The 16,613-nt window shown below is 48.3% G+C and overlaps 1 protein-coding gene across 6 annotated transcripts in view; it reads left to right on the top strand.

Moving 5' to 3' along the window:
* uhrf1bp1l (UHRF1 binding protein 1-like) overlaps positions 1-15,652 on the top strand; it is a 29,539-nt gene extending 13,887 nt beyond the window's left edge. Inside the window, exons 6-23 of one of the 6 annotated variants that reach the window (XM_035521858.1) lie at positions 26-166; positions 1,102-1,272; positions 2,541-2,721; positions 2,980-3,063; positions 3,250-3,396; positions 4,424-4,530; positions 4,802-4,943; positions 5,507-5,700; positions 5,903-7,101; positions 8,029-8,174; positions 8,466-8,620; positions 8,868-9,018; positions 9,131-9,169; positions 10,471-10,727; positions 10,850-10,958; positions 11,175-11,335; positions 11,994-12,114; positions 13,958-15,409. In XM_035521858.1, coding sequence (XP_035377751.1) covers positions 26-166; positions 1,102-1,272; positions 2,541-2,721; positions 2,980-3,063; positions 3,250-3,396; positions 4,424-4,530; positions 4,802-4,943; positions 5,507-5,700; positions 5,903-7,101; positions 8,029-8,174; positions 8,466-8,620; positions 8,868-9,018; positions 9,131-9,169; positions 10,471-10,727; positions 10,850-10,958; positions 11,175-11,335; positions 11,994-12,114; positions 13,958-14,040 — 3,588 coding nt within the window. In that variant the 3' untranslated portion in view covers positions 14,041-15,409. Of the gene's footprint in view, positions 1-25; positions 167-1,101; positions 1,273-2,540; positions 2,722-2,979; positions 3,064-3,249; positions 3,397-4,423; positions 4,531-4,801; positions 4,944-5,506; positions 5,701-5,902; positions 7,102-8,028; positions 8,175-8,465; positions 8,621-8,867; positions 9,019-9,130; positions 9,170-10,470; positions 10,728-10,849; positions 10,959-11,174; positions 11,336-11,993; positions 12,153-13,957 lie in introns of all 6 variants that reach the window. The other 5 variants (XM_035521870.1, XM_035521867.1, XM_035521876.1 and 2 more) reach the window with 5 other exon arrangements.
* The last annotated feature ends 961 nt before the right edge of the window (positions 15,653-16,613 follow it).

The raw sequence follows: 16,613 nt of genomic DNA, 5'->3' as shown, positions 1-16,613 counted from the left end.
GGCTGAGCCACGTGTTGTGCTGCAGATCCTGACCTTTAAGGAGGTGAGTTGGCAGATGATCCGGATCGAGGCGGACGCCATCCAGAGCTCCGAGCATGAGGTGGTCAGCGCCCCCATACGCCTCATCACCAACCAGTCTAGAATCAGAGTCACGCTCAAGAGGAGGGTGAGAGCTCGCATGCGCGCACGCACACACACATACGCATGTGGCTGTTTATGAAAATGTAGTTAAACCTATTTACCTTTCTTTGTTTGCGCAAGTTTACTATTTGACCTGTTCATTATTGAATGTGTTCAATGTATTAAAGGTAGTGGTAAAAGTATTAGTATTCTGGTCATTAGTTATGCTCTGATATGCTGATTTTCACTGGAAACTCATTTCGGAGTGGCTGGGCTCAAAAAACATTTTTACCTCATTAAATATGTGAGCTGTTTCTGAGTTTAGCCAAATATATGAGCTGTTTCTGAGTTTAGCCAAACACAACAACATGTCTTTGCCTGCGAAGATCTGAAGATGGACTTTTGTAGGCATTGCCCTTTGGCACACAGTACTCAGATTCCTCAGGTTCCTCAACGGTGTAAATTGGCATTTTGTGATTTCTGCCTGCTACTGAGAGAAAGCCTGCCGAGTAAGGGAAGTGCTTTGCAGCTCTTAACTTCAGTGTAGGTATTAGTATCGGTAGTAGCAGGACTCTCACGACACAGAATTGGAGATCGGTATTGAAGCTAAAATCCCCCAGCCTGATTCGAGCATGTTTACTGGTCATGGCAGAGATTGCTTGTACACTCTCATACACTCATACTAACGAATCCGACATCATGTCATAGGCCATTAGCTTTTATGAGCTGAGCTCTAAGTTGAGCCCACAAGCTCGAAGTGCACCGTGGGCAAGCCACTTCCTCACCTGTGTGCAGAGTTTTGAGCAGTGCCCCCTGGAGTGTGTGTATATATATGTGTGTGTGTGTGTGTGTATATATATGTGTGTGTGTGTATATATATGTGTGTGTGTGTGTATATATGTGTGTGTGTATATATGTGTGTGTGTGTGTGTGTGTGTGTGTGTGTGTGTGTGTGTGTGTGTGTGTGTGTGTTTTTCTCAGACAAAGGACTGTAATGTGGTGGCGTCTAAGCTGGTCCTGATTCTCGATGACCTGTTGTGGGTGCTGACCGACTCTCAGCTTAAAGCCATGGTGCAGTATGCCAAGTCCCTCAGTGAGGCCATGGAGAAGTCAGCAATGCAGAGGAAGAGCATGGCGCCCGATTCCTCACAGGTGTGCGTCTATGTGCGTGCGTGGACTGATCTTGTTCTCTCTGGGTAACCCAGTCTGTGACCATGTCAAAAGCCACAGGTACTCCAGCAGCCTCCCATACCACCATGCTGCTTCACATCAGCCATGTTGCCTTTTTCAGTGCCAGAGAGTATTAATATCTTTTATATCCTGGCTCTTATGCTCTCTCTCTTTCACTCCTGTTTCCGCTGTATGAATGAATTATGTCCTAGTCCAGTGCACCCATCAACACTAATTGTCTTGCCATATGGCACACAAACACACCGCACAGTCAGGATGGTAGATGTGACCTTTTCACAGCTCCTTGTATTTGTGCACCACTTGTTGGCTGTAAGGAGAATTATTAATTGCTTGTGTCTTGTTGCGTTTCCCAATGTGTTGAACCATATTTTTACTAAGGATGGGAATTTGAAGGTGAATCCGGCATCCAAACATTCACATCATTTTAATAATTAACAATTAAAAACTACTGTCCTATATAACTTTGCATTCATACACGGTGGTCATACACAGTGCTCTTTTGGAATACAGCCAGACGCTGCCATGTGTTGTCCTGATATGAAAAAGTGGCTCATGCAATGCACTGTAATCACAGCAATGAAAGATATGGCTGGCAGGCTTAGCTATTGGTGAGCGTTTTATCCTTTTTTCCCACTGCATTTAACCTGGGAGGTAGGTTGCTTGCCTTAATGCTAATAAGGAAAATAAGATGGAAAACGGTCATCCCCATGTCACCTTTGAAACGCATCCGACTGCAGCGCTTACCAAGAGCGGCAACGTACAGTAGGGTGTGAATCTGGAGATATGTCTACCTAGGAAATCCGCTTGCTGCAGGTCCTTAGACTACATGTATTAGAACCTCTGACCAAATCAAGAGATTCTAATGCATTCAAAACTCCACAAATCAGTCAAATCAGTTTGTTTTTGGAAAAGATGAATGTGTAGGTGATCTTTGAAACTTTTATGACTATTCGAAAATTCCTAATTCCTACTTCTGTTTTTAATGACAGAACACACACACACACACACACACACACACACACATATATATTCAGTGCCTTACATAATAATTTAAGTTAACATAATTGGAATTCTATGTCATGAAACTATTCCATAATATTGAAGTATCAGGAAAGGCAATATAGTTTCCAAAATTCTAAACACAAAAAACAACACACAAATTTTGAGTTGGAAGGGACCTTGCTGACGTGTGTGTGCGTGTGTGCGTGCGTGCGTGTGTGTGCGTGCAGATAGCTACGGCATCCCCCTCTGTGCAGCAGGTCCACACGCAGCAGGCCTTAGGGGTGACAGACCCCAGCGCCTCTATGGCCTGCCTCTTTAACACCTATAACGTGTGTGAGACCTCACACCATCTGCAGATCACACATCTTGATCTTCACATCTGCGACGACATCCATTCCAAGGACAGAGGTAGCACAGTACACACACACACGCATGGGGGGGAAGTGCGAAAAATCACGCTCACATCTCTTTCTTACGGCCTACCTATAGTTCTCTAGATCCATCACGGTGTCAAAGTCAAATTTATTTATATAGCGATTTTTACTACAGTTGTTGTCACAAAGCAGCTTTAAAAATGTCAGAGTCCAAGCCAAGTCCAAGTTCTTTCCTGGCTCTTCTTTTTGATTGGTGGTCATGCCCGCAGTTTCCCTGTCTCTCATCTCTCAGGGATCAATCAAAAGATTGAAGGCGGAGCCATGCAGCTCTCTTTCAGCTCCATCACCATGGACTATTATCCCTTCCACAGAGCAGGTGAGAACCAGTGTGGGCTCTGCTCAGTCGTGTAGACACTGGGAGTGAGTGGGAGGCTCTACAGTGTGGACTCTGAGAATCTGCCCAGCAGTGTTAACGGTAGGAGCACTGACGTGTGTATGCGTGTGTGTGTGTGTGTGTGTGTGCGTGTGTGTGTCTCGGTCCTCCCACCGCTCCATCTGGTAGGTGAGAGCTGTCTGCACTGGGTGCACTACAGCGACGCCACCAAGACCCGGGAAGGCTGGGCGCACTCGCTGCTGGAAGAATTCCGCTCCAACGTGGACATGCTGAAGACGGCTGTGAGCGGCCAGGCGCCAGGCTCCCCTCTGCACGGTGAGGCACGCCTCTGGCCCGCCACCTCCCTCCCCTGCCTAGCTGCCTCTGCACTTTCCTCTTACAGCTTTGTTGCAGTCATTTCCGGAGTCAGAACCTGTGCGTAGGCGCCCCATGTAGAATCACTGCCTTCCTCTTTTGGTTTATGCGAAATGTAGGAGCACATGAAATAGACACACCTTGCATAAATGGACTGAATGAAGAATGGTTCCCATAATTTCACACTGTTCTGGTCCAGAAACCTTCTACCTTCATGTCTCTTAGGATAGGTAAAACAGTTCAACATGTTCAGTTAACAACGTCCAATCCAAGAACAGTATTTTTTAAAGAATGAATATTTGAGTTGCTTTTATGAACTAATTTAGTCTGTTTTTATGGCTTAACTTATGTGTCAAATCATGAAGGTGGTTCGTATTTAACCTTTTCCATGAAATCTCAATGCAGTGCTTAGTGAGTGCACTTTTAAAGATGTGGGCCTCTGATTGTTGACTTCTTCCGGGAGTGCAAGTATACGTGCATGTCCTGAAGTGTTTATTACGGCTGATGGAATGGGAGCGCATGATGCTGAAGTGCTGCTTGTGTGCCTCTCGTTAGAATAATTAACCCGCTGGAAAGGAAGAGCACCTGCTGGTCCTGTAGGGGGCGGGGCCACGCTGTGTGTGTGTGTGTGTGTGTGTGTGTGTGTGTGTGTGTGTGTGTGTGTGTGTGTGTGTGTGTGCGCGCGTTCTCCCCGCCTGCCCCTCCGGCTCTGCGGCAGCACGTGCGCTGTCCCGAGGCCCGCGCCCCTGGTAACGGGTTGTGTGTCTCCTTAGAGGAGCCGGCTGCTGGCATAGTGGTTGGGCAGCTGGACTCTGGAGCCGAGGAGCGGGCTCTTGTCCCAGACACTACCCAGTGCTGCTGGTGCCTGGAGCCAGGTACCTCTCCGGTGTGCGTTTGGGGTGCTGCACACTCGCCCGCTCGCTCGCCGATCTCTGTGCCGGGTGGGTGTGCACGGCAGTCTGAGCGTCCGTGTGTCTCTCCTCCGCAGGGAAGATCTCCACGGGCGTGAGCAGCACCTTTGTGCCGCCAGCGCCCCGTTCACAGCTGATGACCAGCTCGGTGGTGCTCCGCATGTCCGACTTCAGCATTTACCAGGCAAGCACAGCAGACGTGCACACGGCACTGCATGCATACTTAAACATAGTACCAGGTTTGGACACGTCTGACTGAATGCATCATATTAAAGGCACTGTAATCTAAAATCTAATGGTTTATGCTTCAAAATATTTTTAATACAAATATGAACATTGTTAGAACATATATGAATTGATTTCCATAATTAAAAAAAAAAATCAGTTGCGCAGAATTTATATAGAATTTAATCTAAAGTGTGTGCTGGCGCTCTGTCATTCTTGGTTTGTTTTAGGTGTCGACAGCAGACCAGAGGCGCACCAGCCCTAAAGCCATGATCTCCTGTAATAAAAAGACCCTGTACCTTCCTCAGGAGATGCCCGCCGTCCACGCCGAATTCACCGAGTATTACTTCCCCGATGGCAAGGACTACCCAAGTAAGAGCCAGTCCATGGGTTATACACTTTGTAAGGCACTTAGTAAGACTACACTTCCAGGACTAGACTAAGGTTGCTGCATTCAGTTTCCGCTACCCTTCTAGAAGCAGAAGGAAGGACTATTTCAGTTAGACGTAACTTCTTCCTGCCATGCAACAGTAGCTGTGGTGGTAGTAAAAACATCAGGTTTGTCATCCCGGTTATGTGTAAAGAGCAGCGTAGGCTCGAAGGGGAAGTCTGCCTTTAATGTTGAGTCACTCTGCCTTTAATTCTGAGTGGTTAGACCTGATTGGCACTGGTGGCGAGGGGTGGACGGCATTGAATGAGTGAATGGGACGGCACTACGGCCAGCAGGCGAAGATGGTGCTGACGGAGCTGCCCCGAGCAAGAGAATGCGGGGGACCACCTCTGGACGAGGGCAGGGGTCGGGCCTCCATCTCAGAGCGTGCTCTTTCTCTCTCTCTCTCTGTGTGTGTGTGTGTGTGTGTGTGTGTGTGTGTGTGTGTGTGTGTGTGTGTGTGTGTGTGTGTGTGTGTGTGTGTGTGTGTGTGTGTGCGCCGCAGTCCCGTGCCCTAACCTGTACGTGCAGCTCAACGCGCTGCAGCTGGTGGTGGACCCACGCAGCCTGGTGTGGCTCAACCTGTTCGCCCTGGACCTCCGACACAGCCTGGAGCAGTTCATGCAGCTCTACAAGCTCAACGACTCGCAGAAGCCCGACGAGCACGTGGACGTGCGGGTGGACGGCCTCATGCTGAAGGCGAGAAACGGGACACACGTGCACACTCATACACGCGCATGTATGCAGTCTAGCTCATCATAAGAATTCAGTAAACCAGCATGCTGCTCTCAGCGTCTCTCCCTTACATATGCAGTACAGGGTTGCATTAAGATTAGGAATAGTTGTAGAGAAAGTGTGATACAAGACCACAAGAAAATAACGTACGCGTCTGTGTGCGTAGTTGGTGGTCCCTGCTGAGCAGGAGCAGCCTCAGCCGGACATACCACGCTCCATATCAGTCCAGACGTCGGAGATGGTGGCCACCAACACGCGCCACCCCTCCACCTGCTCCCGCTCCAGCCTGGAGGCCCTCCTCCAGGCCTTCCAGGAGCAGGCCTTCTTCACCTCCTCCTCCTTCCCGCGCGGGCCGGCCTCCTTCCCCGTGCTGCACCCGGTCTTCCGCCGCCACGCCCACGAGCAGGACACGCGCGTGCACGACGTGTACCGTGGTCTCACCCCACCCTCCCTCTCCGCCCACGCCCTCAAGGCCTCTTCGGCCACCGACCTGTGGGCGCTGCACTTCTCCCAGTTCTGGGTAGACTACGAGGGTGCGCGCGATGCCCGCGGACGCCCCGCCCCCTGCGTGGACTCCTTCCCCCTCACCCTGTGGATATGCCAGCCTGCCCGCTACGCCCAACACCAGCAGGCCCAGAGGGCCTCGGCGGGCCCGCTGTCCCGGGCCGACTCCGCCGGCCGCCTGCAGAGGAAGAAGCTGCTGAAGGAGTACTACAGCGCGGAGGGGTCACCCTCCCTGGCCCCGCCCACCAACGGCCTGCCCAAGCCCCTCTCCCTGGACGGCCTGAGCGTGCCCGCCGCTCCCTCCCTCCCCGCCTCCCCCGCCGCCGGCGAGCCGGACGTGCACGTGCTCGTGCACGTGCGCAAGCCGCTGAGCGTGCAGGTGAGCCACGCCCAGGGCGTGTTCCTGCTGCAGCTGCAGCGGGCCGTCACTGCGCTCCAGCGCACGCTGCAGCAGGACCTGGAGCGGCACGGCCTGCGCCGCCAGCCCTCCCCCTCCCGCTCCTTTGCTGCCTGCGTGGCAGTCCTCATGCGCAGCGCCGAGGTGGCCCTGCTGCTCCGGCCCGGGGCCCAGGCCCAGGCCCGGGCCGCCACCGCCACCGGCAGCCCGCCGGGCTCCGGGCCCTCACCCGCCGGCAGCGAGGGCGGCAGCGATGCGGGAGAGAGGCCGCCCGCGTCGCATCCACTGGCTGCCACCTCAGAGGAGAAGACAGCCGAGAGAGAGGGGAGCGCCGCGGAGCCCCAAGCCCAGCAGGGCGAGGCCACACCGGGCAAGGCTGCAGCGGCGGAAACCACGAGCGAGCCACCTTCCAGAAATTGTACTGACAAGAGCCAGGGAGCCCGACTACCCCAGTCCATGTCCAGGTAAAACGACACACAGCACAGTGATTCAAGACTGCTGGCAGTTACAGTGTGATGGCTGACAGGCTGTGGGTGTGCTGGATTGCAGAGTGCATTTGTGTTTTACAAACTGGGTCATGAACCAGGTGTCTCGTGAAATAAGGCATTAAAAGCAGGATGTTATTGGGTGCTTTTCAAAGGGCATGTTGTCGCGTAATGCCACGCTTGGGCTGTGCACGCCGTAGAGGGTCGCGTGACTGCTTGCACATGACGGCTTCTCCTGTTACTCAGCTGTGCGTTTCATTCTCTGTCTCTAAAGGAAAGGGAGTTTATCAGTGGTCTCTGACCTCTTGACCGCTACACACACCAGGTCTACTTCCTTATGTTCCATATCCAACATGTAAGACAATGGCCTGTAGGGCTTTGTGGCTGTGTATTCGTGCGGGAGAGAGTGCATGTATTTGACACCCACTGACCAATCATGACGTGATTTGTGTTTGTGTCTCTGTGCCCGTCTCTGCCAGTGTGTGCGTGTGCTCGTGCGTGTACGTGTGTGTTCTCATCTGTGTGTGTGTGTGTGTGTGTGTCTGTGCGTGCGCTCGACATCCACAGACAAGTCGTGCCGTGCTTGTATCGTAGAACCTTCTGCCTTTTCAGTGGAATAATGCACACACAGCAGGTGGTTGGCCTTGGTTACATAATGAGGACACTGATTTAGTCATAACAAACATACACAACTGACTCTCTAATGAAACTGTACCTTAATAAACCTGACTGTAACGCTAAACCTAACCCTGCATAGGGAGAAGGCAATGCCTGGCTATAATTTAGATTAAACGAATTTGTCAGGGCCTGTAAAGAATATGTTGTCCCCCCCCCCCCCACCCCCCCCCCCCCCAACACACCCCGACACTCTCATCCACTCACTGCTTCCTGCCGTGTGTGTTGCAGTGGGCGTCTCATGCGTGACCGGTCCCAGTCCAACTTCTCAGTGTCTTATAAGAACATGAAGAGTCCCTCACTGCAGTCTCTGGACAGCATCTCCATAGACAGCTACTTACTGGAGGACGGAGATGGGTACAGTATGCTAGAGAAAGGTAGACACCTGCAGCCTCATTCGTCTTCCTGTTGTCTTTAGCCAGGCTGGGCTGCCACATGTCAGCAACATGACCACCAGGTGGCAGTATTGCTTCATGGGCTCCATTAACATTTAGTGATTAGCTATTTGTATGTCTTTAGTTGGTGAGAATTGATATATTCTTAATTGTTTGTCACATTCATTCCTTTCATCCCAGGTGTATGACATCAAACCATGACAGATTTGGTGTGTGTGTGTGTGTGTGTGTGTGTGTGTGTGTGTGTGTGTGTGTGTGTGTGTGTGTGTGTAGACGACATGTCTATCTCTGGATTTAAGGCCACTCTGTGTGAGTCGAGCGTTCCAGAGCAGGCCACGGAGGCTCTGATGCAGGATGGTGATGACTCCCAGTCACCTGACGCAGTCAGCGCCACCTCACAAAGCACTGATGAACCTACCAAAGACATGGTACTGCCACCTCTTGTGCAATATCTCTCTCTCCCTCTCTCTCTCCCTCTGCGCTTTTGCACTCTGTGCTTTCGCTCTTTTTCTGTACACTGTCACCATCTCTGACTCTCATCTGTTTCACTCGCTCACTCTCATTCAGTCTTTTTTTCTCCCTCTCTCTTGCACTCTTTCTTCCCCACACACACAGATCACTCTTGCTCTTTGTGTTACATACTATGTGCATGAGCATGTGCCTTCTCTACCCCAGATTTCCGTGCTGGTCCTGAAGGCTCACTCTGTGTGTACCTCTCTGGATGTGAGGGGTGATAGTACTGCATTGGCTCTGGAGGTGGGGCAGGTCCGGCCCAATCATCTGGGAAACATCAGCCTACGCCAGTATCTTAGCAACCGCAGTCTCAGTAAGACCACTTCCTAAAGTGTGTGTGTGTGTGTGTGTGTGTGTGTGTGTGTGTGTGGAGAAAGTCCTGACTGTAATTTACTGTAAATGTAATGATAATGTACATCTCTTAGGATTGGTCACCCCACAAACTGATGATCAGAGCAGTGAAGGTATTGCTTGCGTTTGTGTGTGTTGGGTTTGTGATATGACACATGATGTGCATGCTTTCCCCTCTTAAAAGTGCATGTGTGTGCATTTGTAGAGCTGGGCCTTTTTTATTTGACCAGTAAAGCACCCTGTCCACCTGTCCTGGGCAGGGATTTCATCTCTCAGCCATGCCTTTGTCGTGAAGCCAGAGGGTGTGTACCCTACCTCGCACACGTACACACACCTTCACACAGCTCTGCGGTTCTGCTGTGGGGATACATTTGCCATAGCTCACTGAGTGTTGCAGAAACTAAACTGCTGGTTCAGGAGAATTTAAGCTACACACATGCGCATGGTCTCTCTCTCACACACACACATACAGTAAACCAGCTTTACAGTAAAATAATGTCCCGTCTATAATTTAATCCCTTAGCTCTTGCCACTCTGATTTCTCTTCAGCGATTTTCCAACTAGCTGCAGTTTTTCCCAGTCTTACCCATATGCTGTGCTCTCTCTGTGGTTCTTTCTCTCTGTTGCTCTGTCTGTGGCTCTCTCTCTCTCTCCCTCCCTCCTGTTCCTTCACCAATGCTGTTTTTTTTTTGGGGGGGGGGGGGAGGGGGGGTTGTTTGTTTGGTTTTGTTTTTTTTCAAAGCGAATCGCTGCAGTCTTGTCATCTCTCCCTTGTCAACTCCCTCGAGCTGGACGCAGCATGGGGTGGTGTGGAGTCTGTGCGGGGGTCAGGGTTGAACCCCTGGCTTGCTTCTCTACGGTGCTGGCTGAGTGGAGATGAGCTTTAGATAACCCGCCACCCCCAACCTCCACCGCACCTCCCACGATCACTCCCAGAGCTGAAGCGCGTCTCCTGCACGCTCCCGCCCGGTGGCCATCCACACCACTCATCCACACAATCAGAACCCCTAGATCACACATCTCCCTTCTGGCCATCTCTCTACTGGAAGCACTTTAAAACATTAGCGTTGGACTGTGCCTCTTTCAAAGTGATGTATAATATGATTCTGGGCTGTGCGTTTAGATGCGTTTTTCCACTGTATCACATTAAGGGCGTGTGCTGCTCAGGAGACTTTTGTCCGCACGCGTCCACGGACGTTGGTACATTCAGAAAGTTTCAGTAAAACATTGTGATATCTCCAAGGTACAACTGTCTCATGCCTTAATGATTTCTTGGTTGTGTGCATTTGCGGAGTCACAGGGTGATTGAGACCTGTGTTTTTGAAATTGTTCTTGTGGACTTCTTATTAAATGGTATGTTGACAGGAAGATGGTTGATTTGGACAAATGAATCACATTTTGTCTCTATGGAAAGGCAGCGTCTCAGAGCAGGACCTCTTCAGCGAGCACCAGACGCCGGAGGTGCGTCTCCGGCTGGAGAGCGGCCCCGAGGCAGCCGCCCACTCCCCCCTGGCTGAGCGCAATGGCTTCCTGCAGTGCCACCTACAGGCGTTCAACGCTGACTTCCTCATGACGACCTTGCGCAACCTCAGCGTCTTCCTGGAGGACGACTCCACCTCCCAAGTGCTGCCCATGGAGATCATGATCAAAGATACGCATGTGAACCTGAAGGTGCGTGCTCATGCTGTAAATGCACACCTGCGAGGTTCTCAAAAACGGCCCGTGCTGTTACCACAGAATGCTTATAGTCTTCCCACTGTCTTGATGCTGCGTTGTTGGTGTGCGGGTCGTAGGATGATGGCCCTCAAGACAACTCTTCAGAGCCGGAGCCCAGCACGATGGCCCTGCACATTCACAATCTCCTGGTGCTGCGCAAAGATGACGGCTCCTTTCATATCGGAGGTTACATTCATACCTCTCTCCTTATATTTTTCTCTCTCTCTCTGCTTGTTCTCTCCTTTTACAGAATGTAATCCCTTTCTTTTTATTCCACGCATGCTAATGGTTTACCTGCTTTCAGTTTTGTTTTTTAAATGCCTGGGTTTTATTTTGAAATTGAACTGATTTTGAATGATGCTTGTTTAAACTGGCCCCTCCCCTTTCTCTTCCATTGGACAGTTGAGCGTGCTGCAGAGGCAGAGCCTCAGAAGGCGGGGCCTGTGACTGACAGCAGGCTCAGTTCTGTCCCTGAGGTTCCAATGGCCGTGGCCACTGAGCCGAAAGCCACTCAGACTGCACCTCTGTCACCCACAAGCCCCATCCCCACCAGTAGAGAAAAGGTATAGCGTAGTAAACAGCCATTTATTCAGTATGAATGCTACAAACTGTGACACAGCGTATACCCTTTTGAAACTGGCACTACAGAATCTGTAGCCTGAGGGCAAAAACAAAAGCCTCAATCTTGCGAGATTTCACTCTGGCTGTCTTCTGCAGATTCAGTCTGGTATTAAATGACCAGTTTTGCTCATGTGTGTCGTTGGTGAGCTAGCTGGTAAATCAGGCCAGGAGAATAAAAAGCTTCTCTACTGAGGAAATCCTTCAGATAATTACAGCCTGTTTCTATTCAGTTGTGCCTTCTACATCTGTCATACCTAAAGAAGTTTCCCCTTACAGTGCCAGCCTGAAGAGCTGCTGTTATGGTTTCCACTATGGATAAACCGAACACACTGATTGGCCTGGCCAAGCCAAACTCCTCCCTCTCAGATTAGCAGCAGTCCATGGAGATCAAAGTGAATATGTTGCAAGATTCAGGATGGTTTTCTTTAGGCTACAAGACCTGTTATATGAGCTGTTATTTATATTACCTTTTGTGACCAGTAGTATGGAAGCATATGAATGGTAGTATGTCCCTTGTCTTAGCATTAAAAGTGAAATGGATCGGAATGTCTGAAATGTTGTGCATTGAATTCTGAATGTGGTGTATATTCCTCTCTGTAGCTGCTCATAGAGGAGAACGAATGCTTAAAAGTGGAATTGTCCAAGACCAAGATGGCACTCGCCGAGGCCCAGATGGAGAAGGACTCCCTCCTGCACCGCATGAAGAGCCTCAAACTCAACAGTGGGGGCAGCATCAGCTAGTAGTTTGGTTTTTTTTTGGTGTGTGTGTGTGTGTGTGTGTGTGTGTGTGTGTGTGAGAGAGAGAGAGGTCCTTTACCCCATTATTCAAACTTACCTCACACACAAAATTAAACCTCTTACACACATCATACTCTCTCACACACAAACTTTTATGCTCTTAGGCATTCTTGATGGTGAATGTGAGTTTGATGATCGTGTTTTCTGATTGGCCTAGACAGTTGCCATTTAATTGAGCAGTTTCTGAATCGCTTATAGTCAAATATGCCCCTCCCCAATATGCAGTTGATTTCCTAACAAGCAGAAATCCCTCTAGGCCGCGTTAAATAGAACAAAGAGCTCAGACCCAAATTAATGAGGCTGTTGGCATCTTATGCTGAGTTCACGCTACACGATTTTAACCCTGATTTTCCGCTCGCCAAGGTTTTGGAGGACACCGAGAAAAGCTCCAGATCAGAGGCAGTCAGCTCTCGATCAATCTGTGAGAATTTTTCAAAGAAACGACCAGACAGGCTCGCCAATCGCTTGCATGGTATCGCATCGTTCTCCGTGTCATTTCTCGCGTGTTTTCATGACAAAATGTAGTTTGGAGGTCAGACAGATTCATCGGATGGTGAAACATCTTGTAGTGTGTTATCCCCTAAGGCTGATGAGTCATGTAGTGTGCAAACCGCAACGGCTTCAAGATTCCCTTGAAGACAAGATGGCGAGCTGACGACTGAAGGCTGTGTAGTGCGTAATGACGTCAACACTATGACAAACGTGTTACGACAGCGGCAACAACCAGCGTCGTTTATTCAACCCTGTGAGAGGAACTGATGACCGCGCTGGAACCAGTCAGGTGCTGATGCAAGTACCACTGTATCAAACACTACATTTTATTTCTCTGGGTGGGCCTCAGAGCTGTGTCACAGGTGAATTATTGTTTGCTTGTTCATTTGTTCGCAGACATTTATGCCTCTGTGTACTGTCCAGTTGTCTAACTGAAGTAAAGCTGTGACACTCTGTGATCATCTTTACAGATTTCACCAACCCTCCTACTCTTGACAGCCCATGGTGTGGAGAGCACACACAATGTTAAATTATTTTAAAATGTAACGGGAGGAGCATCGATGAATATGACAGAGTAGAAATGCATTTTTGACCTTGCAGAGTTATTCAAGCAAGAGTATAAAGTACTGTCTTTTAAAACAACACTTAAAAGTACAATTTGTTAACAAATACTTAATTTGTTTGTCAATACTTAATACTTAACATGCAAACAATAACTCCCCTTTGTCACGGCTTTGCCTGGTTCCAGCACGGTCATTAATTCCTCCCTGCAGTGCTGAATAAACTTCATCAACTGATACATCAACTATTGGTTGTCGCTGCTGTCACAACGTGTTTCCCACAGTGCTGACGTCATTAGGTGAATTTGATATGTTTGAGGCCAACAGTCTTTCTTCATCCTGAGTTCTTCGTTCCATTTAACGAGGCCTACGGGGTTTTCCACTTGTTAGGAAATGAACCGCAGGTGGGGGAGGGGCATATTTGACTATAAGCGAATCAGACACTGCTCACTTAAATGACAACTGTCTAGGCCAATCAGAAAACGTGACAGTCAAACCCTCTCACATTCACTATCAAACTTTGAGAGAGAATGTCCAAATGTGTGTGTGTGTGTGTGTGTGTGTGTGTGTGTGTGTGTGTGTGTGTGTGTGTGTGTGTGTGTGTGTGTGTGTGTGTGTGTGTGTGATGGTGTAAGAGGTTTGATGGTGATTGTGAGAGGAGAGTTTGAATAATGGCCTAAAGGAACTCTTGTATATGCATGTGCCCATGTGCAGGTACAGGACTGACACCAGGCATGGGATCGGGGGGGCACCAAAGGGGCCTTTGGGCTGGGCTGTGGGAGGATTCCGTTAATTAGGCACAGTGTTGAAAGACCCTGTGAAGAGATTTGCGTTAAAGCCCATCATCCCACTCTTCTACTCATCACTCCATCTTCATATCAGGGGTTTTCTGATGGACTGCTTGTCGTTTGCTTTTGCAGCTCAATTGCTTTGTGGGAGGTTCACCCGCACAGCCCCACCACTTACACACTCTGGGGAGTGTGTGTGTTTGTGTGTATGAGCATGAGGGCACATTGTAGGCTCAGCCAGAGAATAGTCTTAGTCAGACAAGTCGAAATGACTCTGAATGTCATATCTCTAAAATAATGTCTTAGAGTAAACTTAAAAAGACAGTTTGCACAGAACTCACTGTATGTACTAAAACCTAATGAGCTGTTAACAAATTGTTTGTGTGTATAATAGGGATAGCACAAAGAAATGTGTACAGAATTCTGAATGGATGGGTTCCAGTGCGTGTGTTTGTGTGGAATGTGGGGCAATTTTTGCAATGTTTTATTACATTCAGAAAATGGAATTATTTTCCTCAATATTTAATCCCGTGCACAATACAACAATTTCCATAATGCAATGTTGCACTTAGCTGTTGAGTGTCTTTGTAAATATAGCAGCTCTTTGTTCACCTTGCAGCCATAGGCAAGGACCTTGCAATCCACGTGGATTTCTCTGCCCTGTGTGTGTGTGCGCGCGTGTGTTTGGGCTATCATTCAGTGTGTTTTTAAAAACATTTACCTTTTCTCATTTTTTTAAAGACTGAAGTGCGGCACAGTGTTTGCAGGTCTTATGCTGTGAGAGCATTATACCTCTGTATTTCTCAGTGGAGAACCTCACAAGACCATCATGTCACTATAACAGGTCCATTTGGCCTTTCGAGACAAACCCATCTTTCCTATTCTGACTCTTAACATGGAGGACAGATGTACCACATTTTACAAATCAAATTTTCTTTTCCAAAGTTTACCCAGCGGTCGGGCGTGAGTCCCACTGACTCGTGCACGATTTTATACTTGATTTTTGGGGAGAATTTAATATTCATGTATTAAATTAATTGCTTAATCAGCTCCTTCCTTTTGCATTTATAATGCTAAGGAGAGAACAGGCCTAAGCAGTAAGGTCTTGTGTACAATAATTTATCTGTACACACATTTAGTTTTAGACCAGAGCCCCCCCCCCCCATCCGTCCGCCTGCTCCTCATTCCTCCCAGAAGCCTCTACAAGTGCCTGTCCCCGCGCACCCTCTCTAGCGCCTGGCTGGCTCGGCCCTCGGTGTGAGTTCCTTCCACTCCTTCCTCCAGGCCCTTTGTCAGAGGTGTTCACCGACATCAAACTTGAGAGAGGTGAACCAACAAGCCCTGGACTGCGTAAAAGACTAAATCGCTACGGGACGTTCTCCTCGTGTCCCACGGCTCCGGTACCCTCCCCCGCCGTCAGAGCAGCAAGTTCTCACTCCGAGCAAGAGCCACCCTGCAGACGAGAGCGCTACCTGCTGAGCACAAACGGGAAATATTACAACGATGAAAAAAGCAAATTTGTAAAAAAAAAAAAAAAAAAATTAATAATAATTATTATTATTTAATAAGTAAAAGCTGCTGATACGTCTGAAGAATAAAATGCAATCTTTCCTAAACCTTATGGGTGTGTTACAGTAAAGTGCCTGATTTTTTTTATTTTTTTTTTTAGCCACTGTTCAGTTGTTTATATTTTTAATGATGTATTGTGTAACCATTCAAAGAAATTGTGAACAAAGTGTATTTTAGGACATTTGATTTAAAAAAAAAAAAACAATTAAATGGAATGGATAGCTAAGTAGCTTCAGTGAGCAATACGGTGCTTATAAACGTACTAGGCTCACAAGGTTCTCAGTTCAAATCTGCTCAGTTGAATTTTCATAGCTCTTCGTTATGACCACAAGAAACCACAAGATGATTAGCATTATGTACGGTAGTGTGGGGGAGAAACATTAAAATTACAAAGGCAGATGTATTCTGTCTATTATAGCTCACAGATGAGCTATAATGGACAGAACACCAGGCTTATAGCTGCAATATATTAAACCACTGCACAATTATTTGAGGTTTTCAGGGGAAGTCTCAACATATGCAAGACACAGACAAGATATCTTTGTTTTGTGTTGGGAAAGATGTGTTGAGTATACACAGGGTGTTAAGTATACACTGAACTTGAACATTTTGTTTTATAACAAGTTTAAAGTTATAAAAAAGTAAAACTGCAGATAAGCTATCATACAAAAAAAACCTACTACCTTTTATAAATTGTTATACAGAATATGAGAGACTCATAAGAGACTGGAAGTATGAGGGATACAATTTTAAATCTGATTATAAAAACTTGGAACAATCCCGCCCCCTTTTCGTCTTCCCTTTCTTTGTTGCGCCCTCGGTGATGGAGAAGGTGCAGTTTGTGGGGTTTGTCTTTCATCCGTTTTCCAAAATCCTGTAATATATGCTTGGAGAGGGCCACACAATGCCTTCAATCCACGATATCCCGTTACCTTAAACACTCCATCATGGTATAAATGGTGCATTTCGTTATTCCCATAAGCCAAGATAACGCCGCTAAACAAAATTCTACA

Source organism: Electrophorus electricus, chromosome 2 (genome assembly GCF_013358815.1).
Source record: "Electrophorus electricus isolate fEleEle1 chromosome 2, fEleEle1.pri, whole genome shotgun sequence".
NCBI lineage: Eukaryota > Metazoa > Chordata > Actinopteri > Gymnotiformes > Gymnotidae > Electrophorus > Electrophorus electricus.
The sequence above is the reverse complement of the archived record's forward strand: the minus strand, read 5'-3'. Positions and strand labels throughout refer to the sequence as shown.